The sequence below is a fragment of the Gossypium hirsutum genome, chromosome A05 (genome assembly GCF_007990345.1).
Source record: "Gossypium hirsutum isolate 1008001.06 chromosome A05, Gossypium_hirsutum_v2.1, whole genome shotgun sequence".
In the NCBI taxonomy this organism is placed as follows: domain Eukaryota; kingdom Viridiplantae; phylum Streptophyta; class Magnoliopsida; order Malvales; family Malvaceae; genus Gossypium; species Gossypium hirsutum.
In genome coordinates this window covers 110,778,060-110,795,240 of record NC_053428.1, presented here as the reverse complement: position 1 = coordinate 110,795,240, position 17,181 = coordinate 110,778,060, and the positions used below count along the sequence as shown (strand labels likewise).

The 17,181-nt window shown below is 35.0% G+C and overlaps 2 protein-coding genes and 1 pseudogene across 2 annotated transcripts; 1 reads left to right on the top strand and 2 right to left on the bottom strand.

Moving 5' to 3' along the window:
* The first annotated feature begins 88 nt into the window (after positions 1 to 88).
* Positions 89 to 2,674, top strand: LOC107904250 (rust resistance kinase Lr10). The gene is made up of 4 exons (XM_016830559.2): positions 89 to 876; positions 974 to 1,086; positions 1,186 to 1,215; positions 1,421 to 2,674. Exons 1-4 carry the CDS (start codon positions 146 to 148, stop codon positions 2,530 to 2,532), a joined length of 1,986 nt encoding a protein of 661 aa, XP_016686048.2. The 5' UTR covers positions 89 to 145; the 3' UTR covers positions 2,533 to 2,674.
* Positions 2,675 to 2,977: 303 nt separating this feature from the next.
* LOC107904251 (rust resistance kinase Lr10) lies at positions 2,978 to 5,414 on the bottom strand. Its single transcript, XM_016830560.2, has 3 exons — positions 4,515 to 5,414; positions 4,339 to 4,365; positions 2,978 to 4,265 (listed from the first exon to the last, which is right to left on the bottom strand). The coding sequence occupies exons 1-3, from the start codon at positions 5,287 to 5,289 to the stop codon at positions 3,148 to 3,150; spliced, it is 1,920 nt and encodes a 639-aa protein (XP_016686049.2). The 5' UTR covers positions 5,290 to 5,414; the 3' UTR covers positions 2,978 to 3,147.
* Positions 5,415 to 13,692: 8,278 nt separating this feature from the next.
* LOC107904252 (protein phosphatase 2C 51-like) lies at positions 13,693 to 16,029 on the bottom strand (annotated as a pseudogene).
* Between the last annotated feature and the right edge of the window lie 1,152 nt (positions 16,030 to 17,181).

The window sequence follows — 17,181 nt, the reverse complement described above, 5'->3', positions numbered from 1 at the left end:
AGGTTCTGAATTAATACATCCAAGACTTTTATGAGCATCGCCATTGACTGACCCACGACTTTTATGAAAGAATTTTCCACATTAGCTTTATTAGTGGAATGGTTTTTTAAAGAAAGACTTGCTCCCAATTGCAGCCATGAAATAAATGAATGATTGGCATTTTACATTAAAGAACGTCCCATTGTTTATTCCTTCATCGGAGCTCCACCGGAACTTGATGATGTTAAGACCCAGACTTGTCTTGTTTAGCATCTTTGCCCTTACTTTATCTCTATCCCCAGATGTTTCCGATGGTAGAGCAGGCAAAAGCAACCACTGTGGCCCATCTTTTTGTGGAAACGTTTATATCAGTCACCCTTTCCGACTAAAAGGTCAGCCTCGTGGATGCGGTTACAGTTGGTATGAATTAGAGTGCAAGAGAAACCGCACCAGTTTTCCCACGGAATACGGAAACTTTTATGTCCTAAACATCTCTTATGTTAACCAAACGGTTCGACTTGTGGATGTGAGTCTGGTCGATGAAAACTGCTCAATTCCTCGCAGTTCCATTGTCGGAGACATAATATGGTATGGAGCAGGCACCATGTATCTGGTAAATTGCACGACAAGGATGAAGTCTTCTTCAGTTTATGTCGATGCTTCTCGCTGCCCAACCAATATCTCTTCTTCTCCTTGGACCTACTTCTACTTTCCGGTCTCGTTTTCAAATATATCCAATTTCCATCATTCGTGCAGATTTATAGCCCAGTTTCCTGTCATGCTTTCCAATATTAGTGGCTTATCCCCTTCTTACATTTACAAAAACCTGTTGGAAGGCGTCGAGGTGTACTGGCATATGGGCTATCGTTTTTGGCCTTCAAACCCGATTCTCAAAGCGTAAGAGACTTCGACCTTTAGATTCTTTCAATCTTTTTCAAGGTCTTAGTTATTGATTGGTTGCTTTTGTTTTCCTTGTGGGGGGGGGGTATTCTAGCTTGCTACAGTTGGTGTACGGTCTGCTACTTCCAATTGGAGCATACATAGAAAGCAATGTGGTCTTTCTTCTGCCGGGAATCTTCGACCATTATAATTATCCTTTTGGAAAAGGTTAATCTTTCAGATTTCATAAGTATCTTTATTTATTGGATTTGCCCTTGAATTGTATTCAAGTTAGTAATATTATTGTTCAATTGGCGCTTTAAACAGGAACCTACTTCGTTTGTCTTGCAGTATCAGGTAAATCTCTTTCTCCGCCCCCACTTTTTGATGTTATCTTTATGCATGCCATGCCTTCTAGCTTTTCTTTTAGGTAGAATATATCATAACAAATACAGTTAGATACATAACAAATAATAAGGTTAATAAATAATTTGAGAATTGCAAACAAACATAATCATGAATGCTGATTTATCCTTTGTGTATGCACCTTTATGGGAAACAGGCATATTGTTAGCGAGAACTTTGTTGGGGATATTTTGCCTCATTACACTTGTTATACGCAAACTAAGGAGGAGGCATTTATCGATGGACGATAATATTGAAAACTTTCTTCAAAGTCAAAATAATTTAATACCTATTCGATATTCATATTCTGACATAAAAAGAATTACGGAAGGTTTTAAAGTTAAATTAGGTCAAGGAGGTTATGGTTCTGTGTTTAAAGGAAAACTTCGTAGTGGTCGACTAGTGGCAATAAAAATGTTGGATAAATCCAAAGCAAATGGAGAAGATTTCATCAATGAAGTTGCTACTATTGGAAGGATTCATCACATTAATGTAGTGCAACTTATTGGGTTTTGTGTAGAGAGATCAAAACAAGCTCTTGTATATGATTTCATGGTGAATGGGTCTTTGGATAAAATTATATTTTCAAAGGAGAATTGCACTTTAAGTTGGCAAAAACTGTTTGAGGTTGCACTGGGTGTGGCTCGAGGGATTGAATACTTGCACAGGGGTTGTCAGATGCAAATTTTACATTTTGATATCAAGCCGCACAACATTCTTTTGGATGAAAACTTTATCCCTAAAGTTTCTGATTTTGGTCTTGCAAAATTATATTCAGTGGATGACAGTATTATTTCTCTCACAGCGGCTCGCGGTACATTAGGATACATTGCTCCTGAATTATTTTACAGAAATATTGGAGGTATCTCATATAAAGCCGATGTTTATAGTTTTGGAATGTTATTAATGGAAATGGTGGGAAGAAGAAAGAATTTGAATGTTTTTTATGATCATTCCAGTCAAATCTATTTTCCGTCATGGATTTATGATCGATTTGAACAAAGAGAGAACATAGAATTAGGGGATGTAACAGAAGTTGATGACAAAATAGCAAGGAAGATGATAATGGTTGCATTTTGGTGCATACAAATGAATCCCACTAACCGTCCTTCAATGAGCAAAGTTTTGGAAATGCTCGAAAATGAACTTGATCACCTTGCATTGCCGTCGAGACCTTCACTATTTTCTCTCCAAAAGTCAATTGAAGATCATGTTAGTAAGAATGTATCGGAGGAATCATCTACGTCAAAAAGTTGTGTGGATCTCTAAGTGTAATGTTTTACTTTATTCGGACCTTTTATACTTATAGTTCTGCAACTGTAAGCTTTTAATTTCTAGCATTTCATTTTCAGTTGTATAATATTCAGCATCATGTAATACAACTATTAATGGATGTGTGTTTTAGACTTTAGCTCCTTCGCTTCATGTTTCAATTAATAAAAATGTCTCCTTATCACCATATAATGAGTTAATATCAAATTCATTTACGATTATTTAGTATATAAGTGACTCTTAACATTGCGTGATCTCATGAGAGGGTTTTTACTCACTTATCGTAATATATAATCATACTGATAAGAGTATCTTGTAATAATCATGAGTGTGGTGTGGTGGTTGTTCACCTCATTTTTTAATCATGTAGTCAGGAGTTCAATATAGAAATGGAACACCTACCAACGATGAATACCTTAATTTTGACAATCAAACAACATTTAAGATAGAATCTTATCATTTATTAGTAGAATTTATATACTAACAGCCATGCAGCATTTCATTTATGAGTTCAAATAAAATCTTAGCATTGGTGTAATATGAGTGTGCTAATTGATGATTTCAAGTTTCAACTGATTCTAGTACTACTAACAATGAGGCTCGAGATTGTTCCTATTCCATTTCTGCAATAGTGGGTAGATCTCTGTTAACCGGCTTCCTAGGTATGGTGGCACCCATCGTCTTCGTTGGATCTGTCGACGCAAAAGGATTTGGTGGCTTTGTAAGAACGTCAAGCTCTCCCTCTAACATCTGAACCACCACTGTCATCGAAGGACGATCAACAGGATACCACTGAATGCACCAAAGTCCAACGATCATGAGTTTCTTTGCTATCCCTGTTTGTGCATCATCTTCAATTCGAATCTCGAACTCCTCTCCTTTATCCAAACGATCATATGCCCATTCTGGGAAATACACTTGGCTTGTATTCTCGACCGTAACATCTATGTTCTTTCTTCCCCCAACCATTTCAAGCAACAGCATTCCAAAACTATAAACATCAGACTTATATGACACATTTCCGAAGTTGCGAGACAGTACCTCGGGTGCAATATAGCCCATGGTACCTCTAGCTGTTGTCATTGAAATAGCACTTTGTTCCTTGGAACACAATTTAGCAAGGCCGAAATCAGAGATCTTAGGATTGAAGTTGTGATCAAGCAAAATATTGTGAGGTTTGATGTCGAAATGGAGGATACGTTGCTCGCAACCTTGATGCAGGTACTCGATGCCTTTGGCTACACCGACAGCAATATCCTGAAGTTTTTCCCAACTAAGGGATCGATCCTTGCCCTTGGCTGCAAATATGAACTTCTCTAATGACTCGTTTGGTAGGTATTCATAAACGAGAGCTCGGTCATATCCATCGGCACAAAACCCAACCAGGCGAGTCACATTCACATGGTGGATTCTGCCCATCGAACTCACCTCGTTGATGAACTCTTCACCATTTCCCTTGAAATTATTGAGTACCTTCACAGCAACTAAAACATCACTGGAAAGTCTGCCTTTGAAGACAGTTCCATAGCCTCCTTGTCCCAGTTTGTCCTTGAAATGGTTAGTTATCCTTTTAATATCAGCATAGGAGTATCTTGAGGGTTTAAGCTCTTTATAATCTTCCAAAAACTTTTCAATCTTGACTTGACTTTCTTTCTCCTTTTTGTCTAACCGATATCTCCACCCAACTGCAATGGCAATGGCTGCAGCAATTGAAGAACCCAACACAATACCTGCAAATCAGCATACATCCCTCTGTTATATCCTGTATTAAATAATTGAAGCTAAAAGGAAAATTCCATTTACCTGCAACCATTAGCCTTTCTCCCAAACCTGCCAAACATTTAAAATTATTCAGCTTTGATACATGGGAAATCTAAGAAAAGGGTTCACTGTAAGTTTACAACATTAAGCGTCACGTTGATGCAGGCTAATGATTTTTTTTTAACGTACATTGTGCAATTATAATAGTTAGAACATACCTATATGGTGTTTGGGAATATAAAAACACTCGGTTTGTTCCTTGGTGCTATTATTGTTGTTCAATCTACATCCCCTTCCTTGAGCTTCGCAATCACCACAGTCTGGTTTATACCAACGTAATTGAAAACGGATACCATAAGGAGAAATGGGTGTTGAGAAGTTGCGAAAGTAGCTGTAATTCAACAGGTTCTCTGGATAATCATAGTATTCAGAAGGAAAAGCTATAATTTGGGAGCCAGGGGTGCTTAAGCAAGCGACTTTATATCTACTATACAAAGCCTTATCTTGGCTTGAACATTCAAACAAGGTATATTTGGATTCAGCTAGTTGGGATCTATAAACTTTTAGGCGGCTGAAACCTGGTTGTTCTTTCACGAATGGAAAGGCAGATAAATTGAGATCTAAAAGCTGCTGCCAGAGGCAACGGCCGGGAAAGAACAAGTCAATCCGCTGAGCTTCATAATCTATGTGCTTCACCAACAGCTTCAGCGAACGTGGTATCTTCAGCAGGGTCTGTTTGTTTTCTGAGCAGGAAAGCTGAAACCCAGGATAAGGATAGCCGCAGTGGGGTGACTGCTGGCCTTCTAAACGGAAGGGGAAACGGACAGGCGGATCCTGGTGGTTGCACCGCCGCACCTTGCAGTCGTCTTGGATGGACACTGCTTCTGCAACATTCACAGCTAAGATAAAGCAGAATAACGAGTAAATTAACATTGTTCGTACTAACTTGTGAGCCCCTGAAGTGAAACGGGCTTTAAATAGTTTCATTGACATAGGTGGTTCAGCCCTTGAGAGTTCCAATTATGCACGCAATGCAGCTGCTACTTTACTATAATGCTTTGTCTCGTTTAACAGGGTCTTCAACTCTTCGTCCTCTCTTTGTTCTCTTTTCTAAGTAAATGTTAGACATGTTTGACTGTTAGCAACCCTTTTTAACTTTGTTACTAATTTTATTTTATCCCCGTCAGTTGGAGTTTAGTAAAATTTGAGGAAAAACACTGAACATGAGAATGAATACCGATTTGTTGTTGTGATCATAGTGGGGTCAGCGTGACAGACTTTAGTTTTTCCACCTTCGTTGAAGTTTCCTCTCCCCTTTATAGTTTTTACTACATTTTGTTTGGTATGACTAAGAAGTTGACTGACTTTTATGGGTTCTTTTTAATGTCTATCGTTTTTCTTCTAATGTAGGTGATTTTTTTCTCACTTTTGTTTTCTAATTTATCTTTTATTTTCGGATTTTAATTAGAAATAGCAAAACTTGAACCATCGTATGTTTTAAATCACTTATTTTAGATAGAACAAATTATTTAAATGTAGATACAAGACAAAATGAGATAAGTTTTTTCACATGAGTATGGAATAATTATAGTCATTACTTGCTCTACTCACCTCATCTCGAAATAATCTTTTACCTTTCTTTGTATATAATTATTAAAATGATAAAAATGTAATAATATATTATAGGAAAAATTCATATGTTTTATATTTATGTTTTTAAAAAATTATGTTTAAATATTTACTTGTCTTAAAAAAGTAAAATTATTAAAATAACTAGAAATAAAAATTAAATTAAAGCAGAGCGAAGCAAGATGAGATAGGATGGGGATGAATGCTTCTAATATCTATGCAGCGATAGTGATTTTTCAGATTATACATTCAAAGTGGAGCGAGGCGGGTGGTGGAGCAAAGCATGTCAATTGTGGAGTGGTGATAGATTTGACAACATTTAACATGTCTTGCTCCATTGCATGATGCTTAATAGTATGTCTTCTTTTTTTATTAAATCGTCACAATCAATTTTGTATTGATACTGTTCAGATCAATCAAATCGTTTCATTTAAGTAATAAACCGAAACAATAAAATCTGCGGATCAAAGCCTGTAATCAATGTGCACAATATTGCCCAATGAGGTCAATTAATCAAATGGAGCTCTTTTAACCCACTTGAATTGGCATGATTCATGGAACACATGGACAAGCCCATCCATTTGAAGCATTGGTGGCTTAGTGAAATTCTCTAGTAAAACTAGAGTTACCATGGTGAATATTTGTAATCTCAATGGATTAGATTGTACAGAGCTTAAATCCCTTATAACTCTCATTTGTAGATAGATTTTAATCTTGATTGTCGATGTAATTTAAATTGAGCTGTTGCATCAGAGAGATCTCAACTATAAATAGAGGTTTCCACCTTCATTTGCAATCACTCAATGTATTCAATTCGTAGTTACTAATATAATTGAGAGCATTTACTCTAACACCTTGTGTACATTGCTTTCTTGTGGCTTCTCTAGTTCTTTCATTGTTTCTTCACTTTTGTGTTTTCTTCCGCTAAGTTTTGGTACCTTAGAGAATTTCTTTGTGATTTATCACATTTTGAGATTTAGGTGGACTTAGATGAATTTGAAGCTAAGTTCTTGCCCAAAGCTGCATGGTTTCTCACACTAAAGTTTTAGCCTCGTGACAGTATTAGGAGCTAGTGTTTGGTAAGGTGTTAATTGAGATGGAGAAAGAAGTAAATAATCAAGAGCTCGTGCAAGTTGGCATCAGGAACTAGTGTTTGGCTAGGAAAGCTACTAGATCAAGGGATATATTGTCAGCTTTAAAAGGTTGAATGACCAGCCTCAAAGAATTCGTGGGTGGCATGAAGGAAACATTCGAAGTAGTTAAGGGACGCACCAAGAGCTAGACTCAGTGAAAGAGCAACTCAAGGGACAAGTGGCAGAGGCTCTTAGTACTAGTGTGAACACAATACAAGGGGTTCACAATACCTCTGTGGGTAAGCTGACAGAGAGAGGTGATACTCTTGAGGCCGTGGTGGCAACTTTGAAGGAACAAATTGAAGATTTCAAAGGGGAGCTTGTTATCTGTAAAGATGCTTTAGGTAATGACATGTTGGCTGCGATACCCAAGCTTAAATTCAATGCCCTTAAGCTGAAAGAATTTAAGGGGATAAGGTTCGTAATGTATATGAATAACTTTTTATAGTGAATGGAATAAAACTTCCGTGCTAAAAGCATCAATGATGCTGCTACTAAGGTAAATACTGCATCTATGTATTTTATTGATGTTGCTCTTTTATAGTGACATTGTAGGTCCGCATATGAGAAACAATGTGGAGCCACAATTGGGACTTTAGAGGAGTTTCAAAAGGAATTCAAGAGGCAATTTTACCTAAAATATGTCTAGGATGAGGCTCAAGTTAAGTTGCATCGACTTACGTAACAAGGCATAATCAGGGAGTATATGAAGGAGTTTAGTGGATCATGTTCCATATTTTTTTGTTTGGGTGAAAAAGAGACATTTTTCTCCCTTATGGATAGGCTGAAACCTTGGGCGAAGCAACAATTGCAACGTCGAGGGGTCAAAGAACTTACCAAAGCAATGATTGTAACAGAGTCATTAATTAAGTTTGTGTCGAGGAAAGACAAGTTCGAGTCTACCAAGACCAATGAGACAGGTAATTTTGTGGGAGATGAAGAATGACATGTTAAAAATGACAATGGTGAAAATGGTGGTAATGAGAAACCACATAATGAGAAGTGAATCTGGGAGCCCTTGTATTATAGGGATTAGATCAAATTAGTCTCTTTATAAATGTACAATTTAGTCAACAAGAACCAAATAAGTCTTAATTGTAATAGAGTGATCTATCAAGTACAATCACCTTTTTTAAAACCATTAGTTTGAAGTCATTTTCATTCTGTCTTCTTGATATGTCTTCTTGTTTTTTCTTAATTATTCTGAAGGATTATCTTGAATCCCAACCTTTTTTTTTTTTGAAATGTCTTCTTTTTGGTTATTATAAAAAAATCATCTTCAATCACAATCAAATTGGAATCTTCATTCTTTTTAAAAATTTTAAGGTAATTAGTAGTCCTTAAACTTCTTCAAGCTTTTGTAACACCCCTTAAATTTTACAATATGGTAAACAACACTATTCTAAGAATCACTACAATGAATTTTTGAGAAAATTCAATAATGAGAAAATAAAGAGAATTTTTAGAAGGGGCCATAAGTATTTATTTTTGGAAATCAATGAAGTAAATTTTGTATGTGAAATTGTGAAGAAAATGACTAAACTGTAAAATTAAAAAAGTATGAGAACTAAAGTGTAAAGTAACTAATTTTAGAAATTATGGATTGATAATGATTTGTAAATATTAAGCCGACATGAGACATTTATTATCAAGAAAAAACAAGTTTGGACTTAATTGAATAAAATGAAAAGTATAGGGCTCAAATTACAAATTTCTCATTTTGACTAGAATATAGGTAAAAGTATCATTTTCACCATTTATGGACTTATTTGAGGGATATATTTCATTTTTTATTTTTAGTTTTGGATAAGTGCTCAATGTTGTGAAGAAACTGTACGAAGAAACAAAAAGAATAATATGATAACTTTGCCATAATCGGATACTTTAGTCATTTATCAAGTACTTTATGATGGAAATATTATAATGAGATAATTCTTTTCACATGAGTGTAGAACAATTATAGTCATTGACTGCTCTACTCACCCCATCTCGAAATAATTATTAAAATGATAATAATATAATAATATATTATACGAAAAATTCATATGTTTTATATTTATATTTTTAAAAAATTATGTTTAAATATTTACTTGTCTTAAAAAAAGTAAAATTATTAAAATAGCTAGAAATAAAAATTAAATTAAAGCATAGTGAAGCAAGGTGAGATGGGATGGGGATGAATGCTTCTAATATATATGCGGTGATAATGATTTTTCAGATTATATATCCAAAGTGGAGCGAGGCGGGTGGTAGAACAAACATGTTAACTGTGGAGCGGTGATGGATTTGACAACATTTAACCTGTCTTGCTCCATTGCATGATGCTTAATAGTATGTCTTCTTTTTTTATTAAATCATCACAATCAATTTTGTATTGATATTGTTCAGATTAAGCAAATTGTTTCATTTAAGTAATAAACCGAAACAATAAAATCTGCGGATCAAAGCCTGTAATCAATGTGCACAGTATCGCCCAATGAGGTCAATTGATCAAATGAGGCTCTTTTAACCCACTTGAATTGGCATGATTAATGGAACACATTGAGAAGCCATCCACTTGAAGCCTTGGTAGCTTAATGAAATTCTCCAGTAAAACTAGAGTTACTATGGTGAATATTTGTAATCCTAAGGGATTAGATTGTATAGAGCTTAAATCCCTTAGAACTCTCATTTGTAGATAGGTTTTAATCTTGATTGTCGATGTAATTTAAATTGAGTTGTTGCATCAAAGAGATCTCAACTATAAATAGAGGTTTCCCTCTTCATTTGCAATCACTTAATGTATTCCATTCAGAGTTACTAAATATAATTAAGAGCATTTACTCAAACACATTGTGTATTGCTTTCTTGTGGCTTTTCTAGTTCTTTCGTTGCTTCTTCACCTTTGTGTTTGCTTCCACTAAGTTTTGGTGCATTAGAGAATTTCTTTGTGATTTCTCACTTTTTGAGATTTAGGTGGACTTAGGCGAATTTGAAGCTAAGTTCTTGCCCAAGGCTGCACGATTTGCCAAACTAAAGTTCTAGCCTCGTGACAATTGGTATCAAGAGCCAGTGTTTAGTATGGTGTTGATTGAGATGGAGAAAGAAGTAACTAAACAAGAGCTCGCGACAATTGGCATCAAGAACTAGTGTTTGGCTAGGAAAGCTAGTAGATCAAGGGATATATTGTTAGCTTTGGAAGGTTGAGTGACCACCCTTAAGGAATTTGTGGGTGGCATGAAGGAAATACTCGAAGTAGTTAAGGGGCGAACCACAGAGCTAGACTCAGTGAAAGAGCAACTCAAGGGACAGGTGGCAGAGGCTCTCGGTACTAGTGTGAACGCAATGCAAGGGGTTCTTAGTACCTCTGTGGGTAAGCTGGCAGAGAGAGGTGATACTCTTGAGGTCGTGGTGACAACTTTGAAAGAACAAATTGAAGAGTTGAATAGGGAGCTTGTTATCTATAAAGCTGCTTTAGGTAATGGCATGTTGGCTGTGGTAACAGAGCCTAAGGTTGATGTCCTCAAGCAGAAAGAATTTAAGGGGATGAGGTTCACGATAAATGTGGACAACTTTTTATAGGGAATGGAACAATACTTTTGTGCTAGAGGCATCAAGGATGCTACTACTAAGTTAAATAATTCATCTAAGTATTTTATTGATGTCACTATTTTATAGTGACATTGTAGCTCCACAGATAAGAAACAAAGTGGAGCCACAATTGGGATTTAGGAGGAGTTTCAAAAGGAATTCAAAGGGCAATTTTACTAAGAATATGTCGAGGATGAGGCTCCAGTTAAGTTGCGTTGACTTACATAACAAGGCATAATCAAGGAGTATATGAAGGATTTCAGTGAATTATGCTCTATATTTTTTATTTGGGTTAGAAAGAGACATTTTTCTCCTTTATAGATAGGCTGAAACCTTGGGCGAAGCAACAATTGCAACATCGAGAGGTCAAAGAACTTACCAAAGCAATGACCGTAGCGGAGTCCTTAATCATAGCGGAGTCCTTAATCAAGTTTGTTCCGAGGAAAGATAAGTTCGAGTCTTTCAAGACTAAAGACATTAACTCTGTAAACAATAATTCACATTTTTTATACAATAAATGCTAACTATATTCCAATTTGACATTATTTAATTCCTTTTAATAATATATGGACTAAATTGATCCACTTAATAATAGAAGTCCCTATAATAAAGTGATCGATCAATTACAATGACCTTTTCTAAAAGCATTAGTTTTAAGTCATTTTCATTCCCTCTTCTTGATATGTCTTCATCTTCTCTTTTTTTTTAAATTATTCTAGAGAATTATCTTCAATCCCAACTTTTTTTTTAAATATCTTATTCTTTATTATTATAAAAAAATCATCTTCAATTACAATCAAATTGGAATCTTCATTCTTTTTTTAAAAAATTTAGGTAATTAATAGTCCTTAAACAGTTCAAGCTTTTGTAACATCGCTTAAATTTTACAGTACAATAAATAACACTATTCTGAAAATTACTATAGTGAATTTTTGAGAAAATTCAATAATGAGAAAATAGAGAGAATTTTTAGAAGGGACTATAAGTATTTTTTTTTTGGAAATCAATGAAGTAAATTTTGCATGTGAAAAAAAAATGATTAAATTGTAAAGTTAAGAAAGTATGAGGACTAAAGTGTAAAGTGACTAATTTGAGAAATTATGGATTGATAATGATTTTTAAATATTAAGTCGACATGAGACATGTATTTATCAAGGAAAAGCAAGTTTGGACTTAATTGAATAAAATGAAAAGTATAGTGACCAAATTATAAATTTCCCATTTTGACTAGAACATAGGTAAAAGTGTAATTTTCACCATTTATGGACTTATTTAAGGGATATATTTGAATTTTGATTTTTGGTTTGGATAAGTGCTCATTGTTGCGAAAAAATTGTACAAAGAAACAAAAAGAGTAATATGGTAAGTTTGCCATAATCGGATACTTTAGCCATTTATCAAGTACTTTATGATGGAAATATTATTTTATTGATATTTTCAATGTATGGGATTGAGAAGATATAAAGTGTTAAGTGTCATATTTGGTATTAATTAAAGAGAAGTGATAAGAGAAGGGACTAAAGGTGCAATTTTGCTATTAAAAAGTTATTTTGGGACTTATCATGGATATTTTGATGAAAATTATAGGCTTTATTTTAATAGTGTTATTATGAGAAAAGTTTATGGCCATAGATTTTGGATTTTTCATTCATGAAACAAGATGGACTGCCCATTTAAAAATTTGTTCAGACTTTGACTAATCAAATTATGGATTTTTCCTCTCATGAGTCATGCGTCTCTCCTTAAGAATTGAAAATGTTTGTCTAATAATATAAATATGAAAACTGCCTCTCAACCTACCTCAATTATCTAAGCAGTCTTCTTTCTATAATTTTCAACAACTCGAAATATTTGTTCAGGTTTAGGATGATTATTGTGAAGTGTGTTTTTTTGGGATAATGAACACAAAGCAATTTATCGAAAAAAAAATGGAATATTGCAGCAAACACCTAAAGACCGAAACAAATATTGGCCAAAAAATATAAAAGTTTAAGTCGATTGAATCTTAATTCGATTGACATGGCTATGTTAGCAATGTAAGAGTGAGTTTAAGTGTGATAAAACGCATTATTCTCTTATTTATAGGTTAGAATGGGGCTTGGATAGTTCTAGACATTGTATCAAAATTCAAGTTCAACTATTAAATTCAGATTAATTACACCCAAGTGATCATAGAGTTAATAATTGAACCTGAATTTTAAATTTTAAAAAGTACAAGTATTAAATTCCTAAAAATACAAATACAAAAACCAAATTTTTAACTTTCAAAAAGTACAAAGACTATAATCACATTTTAACCTTTCATTAATTAAAGGTTTGTCAACGTTGAAGCTTAATTCAATGATCTATGTTATAAAATATATCTTAACCCGATCACCTTCGGCTTTTATTATAGTCTATTAATTTACGATCACTATCACTTCGACCTTTTTATGATCCACTGATTTACGATCACGACCTCTAACTTTCTTACAATTTGTTAATTTACAATTACAATCTTTTACTTACAAAATTTTATGAATCTCACGGTCTTCTAATTCACGATCATAACCTTTTACTTACCCTATTTTATGAATCTCATAATCAGCTAATTTAAAATCACAACCTTTGGCTTTCTTACGGACCTTTTACTTGAAATACAATTCTAGACATTTTTAAAAATACAATTTGCAATATTCTATAATATGATTAGTTTTCTTCAAACTATTTCTCCAATAACCTTTTTAACTCCTGTACCATGTTCTCGAATAACAAAATTTACTCCATAAATTTTTGAGTTCAAACTTATGTAATAAGCCCTTAATTACACAACGTATGCTTGTAAATTTATCTCAAAAGACTCACTTTATAACTCTTATTCAGGTAAGGGACAAATTATCATAAAATACATCTTAACCTGACCTAAAATCCGACCAAAAATCCGAGCAGGAAGAAACCACCTTATATACATATCTAAATATGCTCTTGAGGAAATACCTTTTTATCTTCCTCTTCACATCAACATCTATTTTCTCCCTACTCCACCCAACCAGAAACTGTATCAACAATCTATATTGTAAATTGGAAATATCAAATTGCTGTAATCATGCAAATTAAATTGTTAGTTTTAGTTGCCTTAAAACAGCTTTTGTACCGATATTTATAAAATTATTTTTATTTTATCTATAATATACCAACAGAACTTTAAAAATGAGGTGTTCCAAGTAAAAACACCATGAAAAATGGAATCAAATGTCTGATCCAACTCCATCCCCAACCAATGGTTAAACCAAACCCTTCAGTCAGCAATTCCAGATTCAGACAACACACGACTGTGCTACGTTTTTCCTAACTCGACCACAATCACACTAATGTTGTCTTTGCTACCCCTAGACATTGCGAGCTCAACCAACACCGCCGCTGCTTCAGAAGCACCGTTTTGATTCAAAGCATCAGCTGTTTTGCTCCTTATTTGGCCGTTCAGACATCGCCTTACCACTCGACACGCCACCTCATTCGATACCACATCCCAAAGTCCGTCACTAGCCAGTATCAGGAACTCGTCACCATTCGTTACCTCTCGTACGGTCACTTCCGGTTTGCATATCACAAAGGGTTTGAGGTATTGATCACCTGCATGCATTCCAAATTACATTTACATATGAATAGAATATTATGCATCTATTGCAAGAATATTTGGTTACCTATGGATCTTGAAGTGGCCAGTACTCAAGCACTCGATATCCATTCCAGTTTATGACCCTTCCACCAGCAGCTTCAACTCTCTCCAACTCATCAGGCCTGTCGGGCTTTGCACAAACAAAGTATCAATATGGGAGGCCACCACCACTACCTGCCCCTTTACCTTCGTCCTTAAACTCAGTATAATATACTATTGAATAAATTCTTTTTTTCATTTCAATAAAATTCGTAGGACCAAGTTCTACTTATAAAAGCTGTGCATCGCAATAATAACAGTTTGGAAGGAGCGACAATAGATAGTATATAAACATAATGATTAAGCATGTATCAATATAAGTCAAAGTAGAGGCAAAGAAAACAAGTGTAAAGAAAAAGGGGGCAAATTGAAAGAGATGTAAAGTTAAATTAGTATATAAATATAAGCATCATCCTTGATCACCCTAAAGGGATGGCGAGCTTAAACCTCTTATTGCTAATTAGACATTATTTGTGGAAAACGAAGAGCTTCAGTCTAGCTTTGAGATTCAGATACTTCCATTCATTTCCCATATATATGAAGTTACACCTCCATTGAATTGAAGATCTCATGGTTTCATAGTTTCCAATTAAACCTTTAAGAACATTCTGCTTGAAAAGGTTCCTATACATCAAGGGCTTGGCTTACAACTCATCAATACTCGCATTAAATGTCAATTTTGATAGCACAACATAGAGTAAAACTAAAACTTGTGACGGAGCATGGTATGTGTATATAATTTCAGAAAAACAATAGATATATGTGTTACCTTGTGATCAAAAGACAAGGGCATAGCAACACCACCCCTCGATAAAACAGCTCTTGAATCCCCGCAATTGGCCACTACTACGTTTCCTTTACCAACCACCGCCACAAGCGCCGTTGACCCCACCATCTCATCTGCCATCCTCCCTTTATTCACCTCTTCATCCATCTTCTCAAAGCATCTCTCCATTGTTCTTCCCCAATCAATCCCACTCCCGCTTCCTTCCTCTACTATTTCCTCCACCAACAGTTTATGCAACCTTTCTTTACACTCCTCCGCCACCCTGGACCCGCCGTGCCCGTCATAAACTCCATAAAAATCAAACTTTTCCCCTCCTTTCGCAATAAACCCTAACTCTACTTTCACTGCATCTTCCATTTCACATCTCCGACCGATAACTGACAGCAACCCATGAGACGTGCAGGCTGAGGTTGACGCATCATCGTTTTTCATGCAAGTTTTCTCTCCAAAACGAGCTAAAACGATGCCGTTCTCCGCCGAAGTTGATTGATTTGATGATGGAGAGGACAACGAAAGAGATATTTCCGTTAAACCGTTGCTGAGTTTTGATCCATGAAGAAGATCATCCTTGTCTTTATTGCCGTTGTTGCTGTTTTCTGTGATGGTTATATTCATCATCGTCTCAAATGTATACTTCAACCTTCTAATTTCCAACCTCCTCCGGCGAGCATCCTTGGTCCTGATGACAGTAAGACGACTGACTTCGCTGGGATCTGACGTCATTCTCCGAGGATATTTGGTCGATAAAGATTGAAGCTTCGGTATTTTGTCCTTCTTCATTGCAGTTTATTTATTTTTCTTCTTTTTCTGCATGGAATCGAAAGGCAAGGCGACAACTGGAGGACACAAAAATAAAAGTAAGTTGATATAAGTAGGGTAGGGTGAAAAAGCATTGAATATGGGCCGTTGGATTTTGCGCGATGGGATGGGGGGTAGCCACATGGGGATTTATGTACCACTTAATGGGATTTTTCAAGCGAGAGACGTGGACGGTGTAGATTTCGGATCGAAAAACGTGGAGGTTGGAACTTACGGTCAGTGATTCGGTCAGGGGCCCACCGGTGATCTCTAGAAATCGTATTACGTGGCGTCTCGTTCGTGATTAATGTGATTTTGTCTGACAAGGAATGTTGACCTGAGGGAACACGTGGTGGATTGTGGTCGGTAACTTTTGGGATTTGGTCCTCGTACATTGGGCCATGTGGTGCGGTGTCCAAATCTTGAGCATCTTCCCATTTACTAGCAACAGTTAAAAATTGAAAAATATCAGATTGATTGGAGTTAAATTACCGATGATAAAGATGAGAGCATGACTTATTTTATGACACGTATTTGCTGATAGATATAATTACACTTCCACCGCCCTTTCTTCATTTATTCTTTAAGTCAGTATTACATACGAGGTGGTTGAAAGGTATAGCCTAAGTTCGAATTGCAGTGATTGTTAGGGTTTTTTTTTTTTTTGTAACTCATAAAAATAATAATAATAAATAAATAATAAAACCTAATAATCATGCAAAATGAAAATTCATTTAGGGTTCAAACTTAATTGCTAATTTTAATTTGAATTCATCTTATTATAAATTTTGATAATATTTATTCGTTTGACACGATGCTTAGAATTACTCAAAGTCTCTCTCCAACTCATAAATAGGAGGATAATGTGTTTCAACGCACTTAAATTCACGTCCTCTTGTATTAATAATAATGCTGATACTAATTGAGTTAAAACTCAATCGATAATTACAAATAATTTTCTTATGCATTGATAAAGTTTGATTTGAGATTCTAGAAGGATTAAGTTCTAGACTTCTAGTAATACAAAACAAAGAAAAAGTATAGAAAAAATATAAATAGCTCCAAATAACACAAGATTAGAGGTCACAAATAGACAAGCTCGAGCGGGTTTGGATTTCATCATATTCAGATTTTTTAAATTCAATTTTCTTTTAGATTTGGATCAACTCAGGCTTGGATCTTTTTCGGATTTAGGCTTTGATTGAGTTGGGCGAGTTCTAAAAGGTTCAAATAATTTTGAAATTTCCAAGTTATAAATATTTTAATTTGAA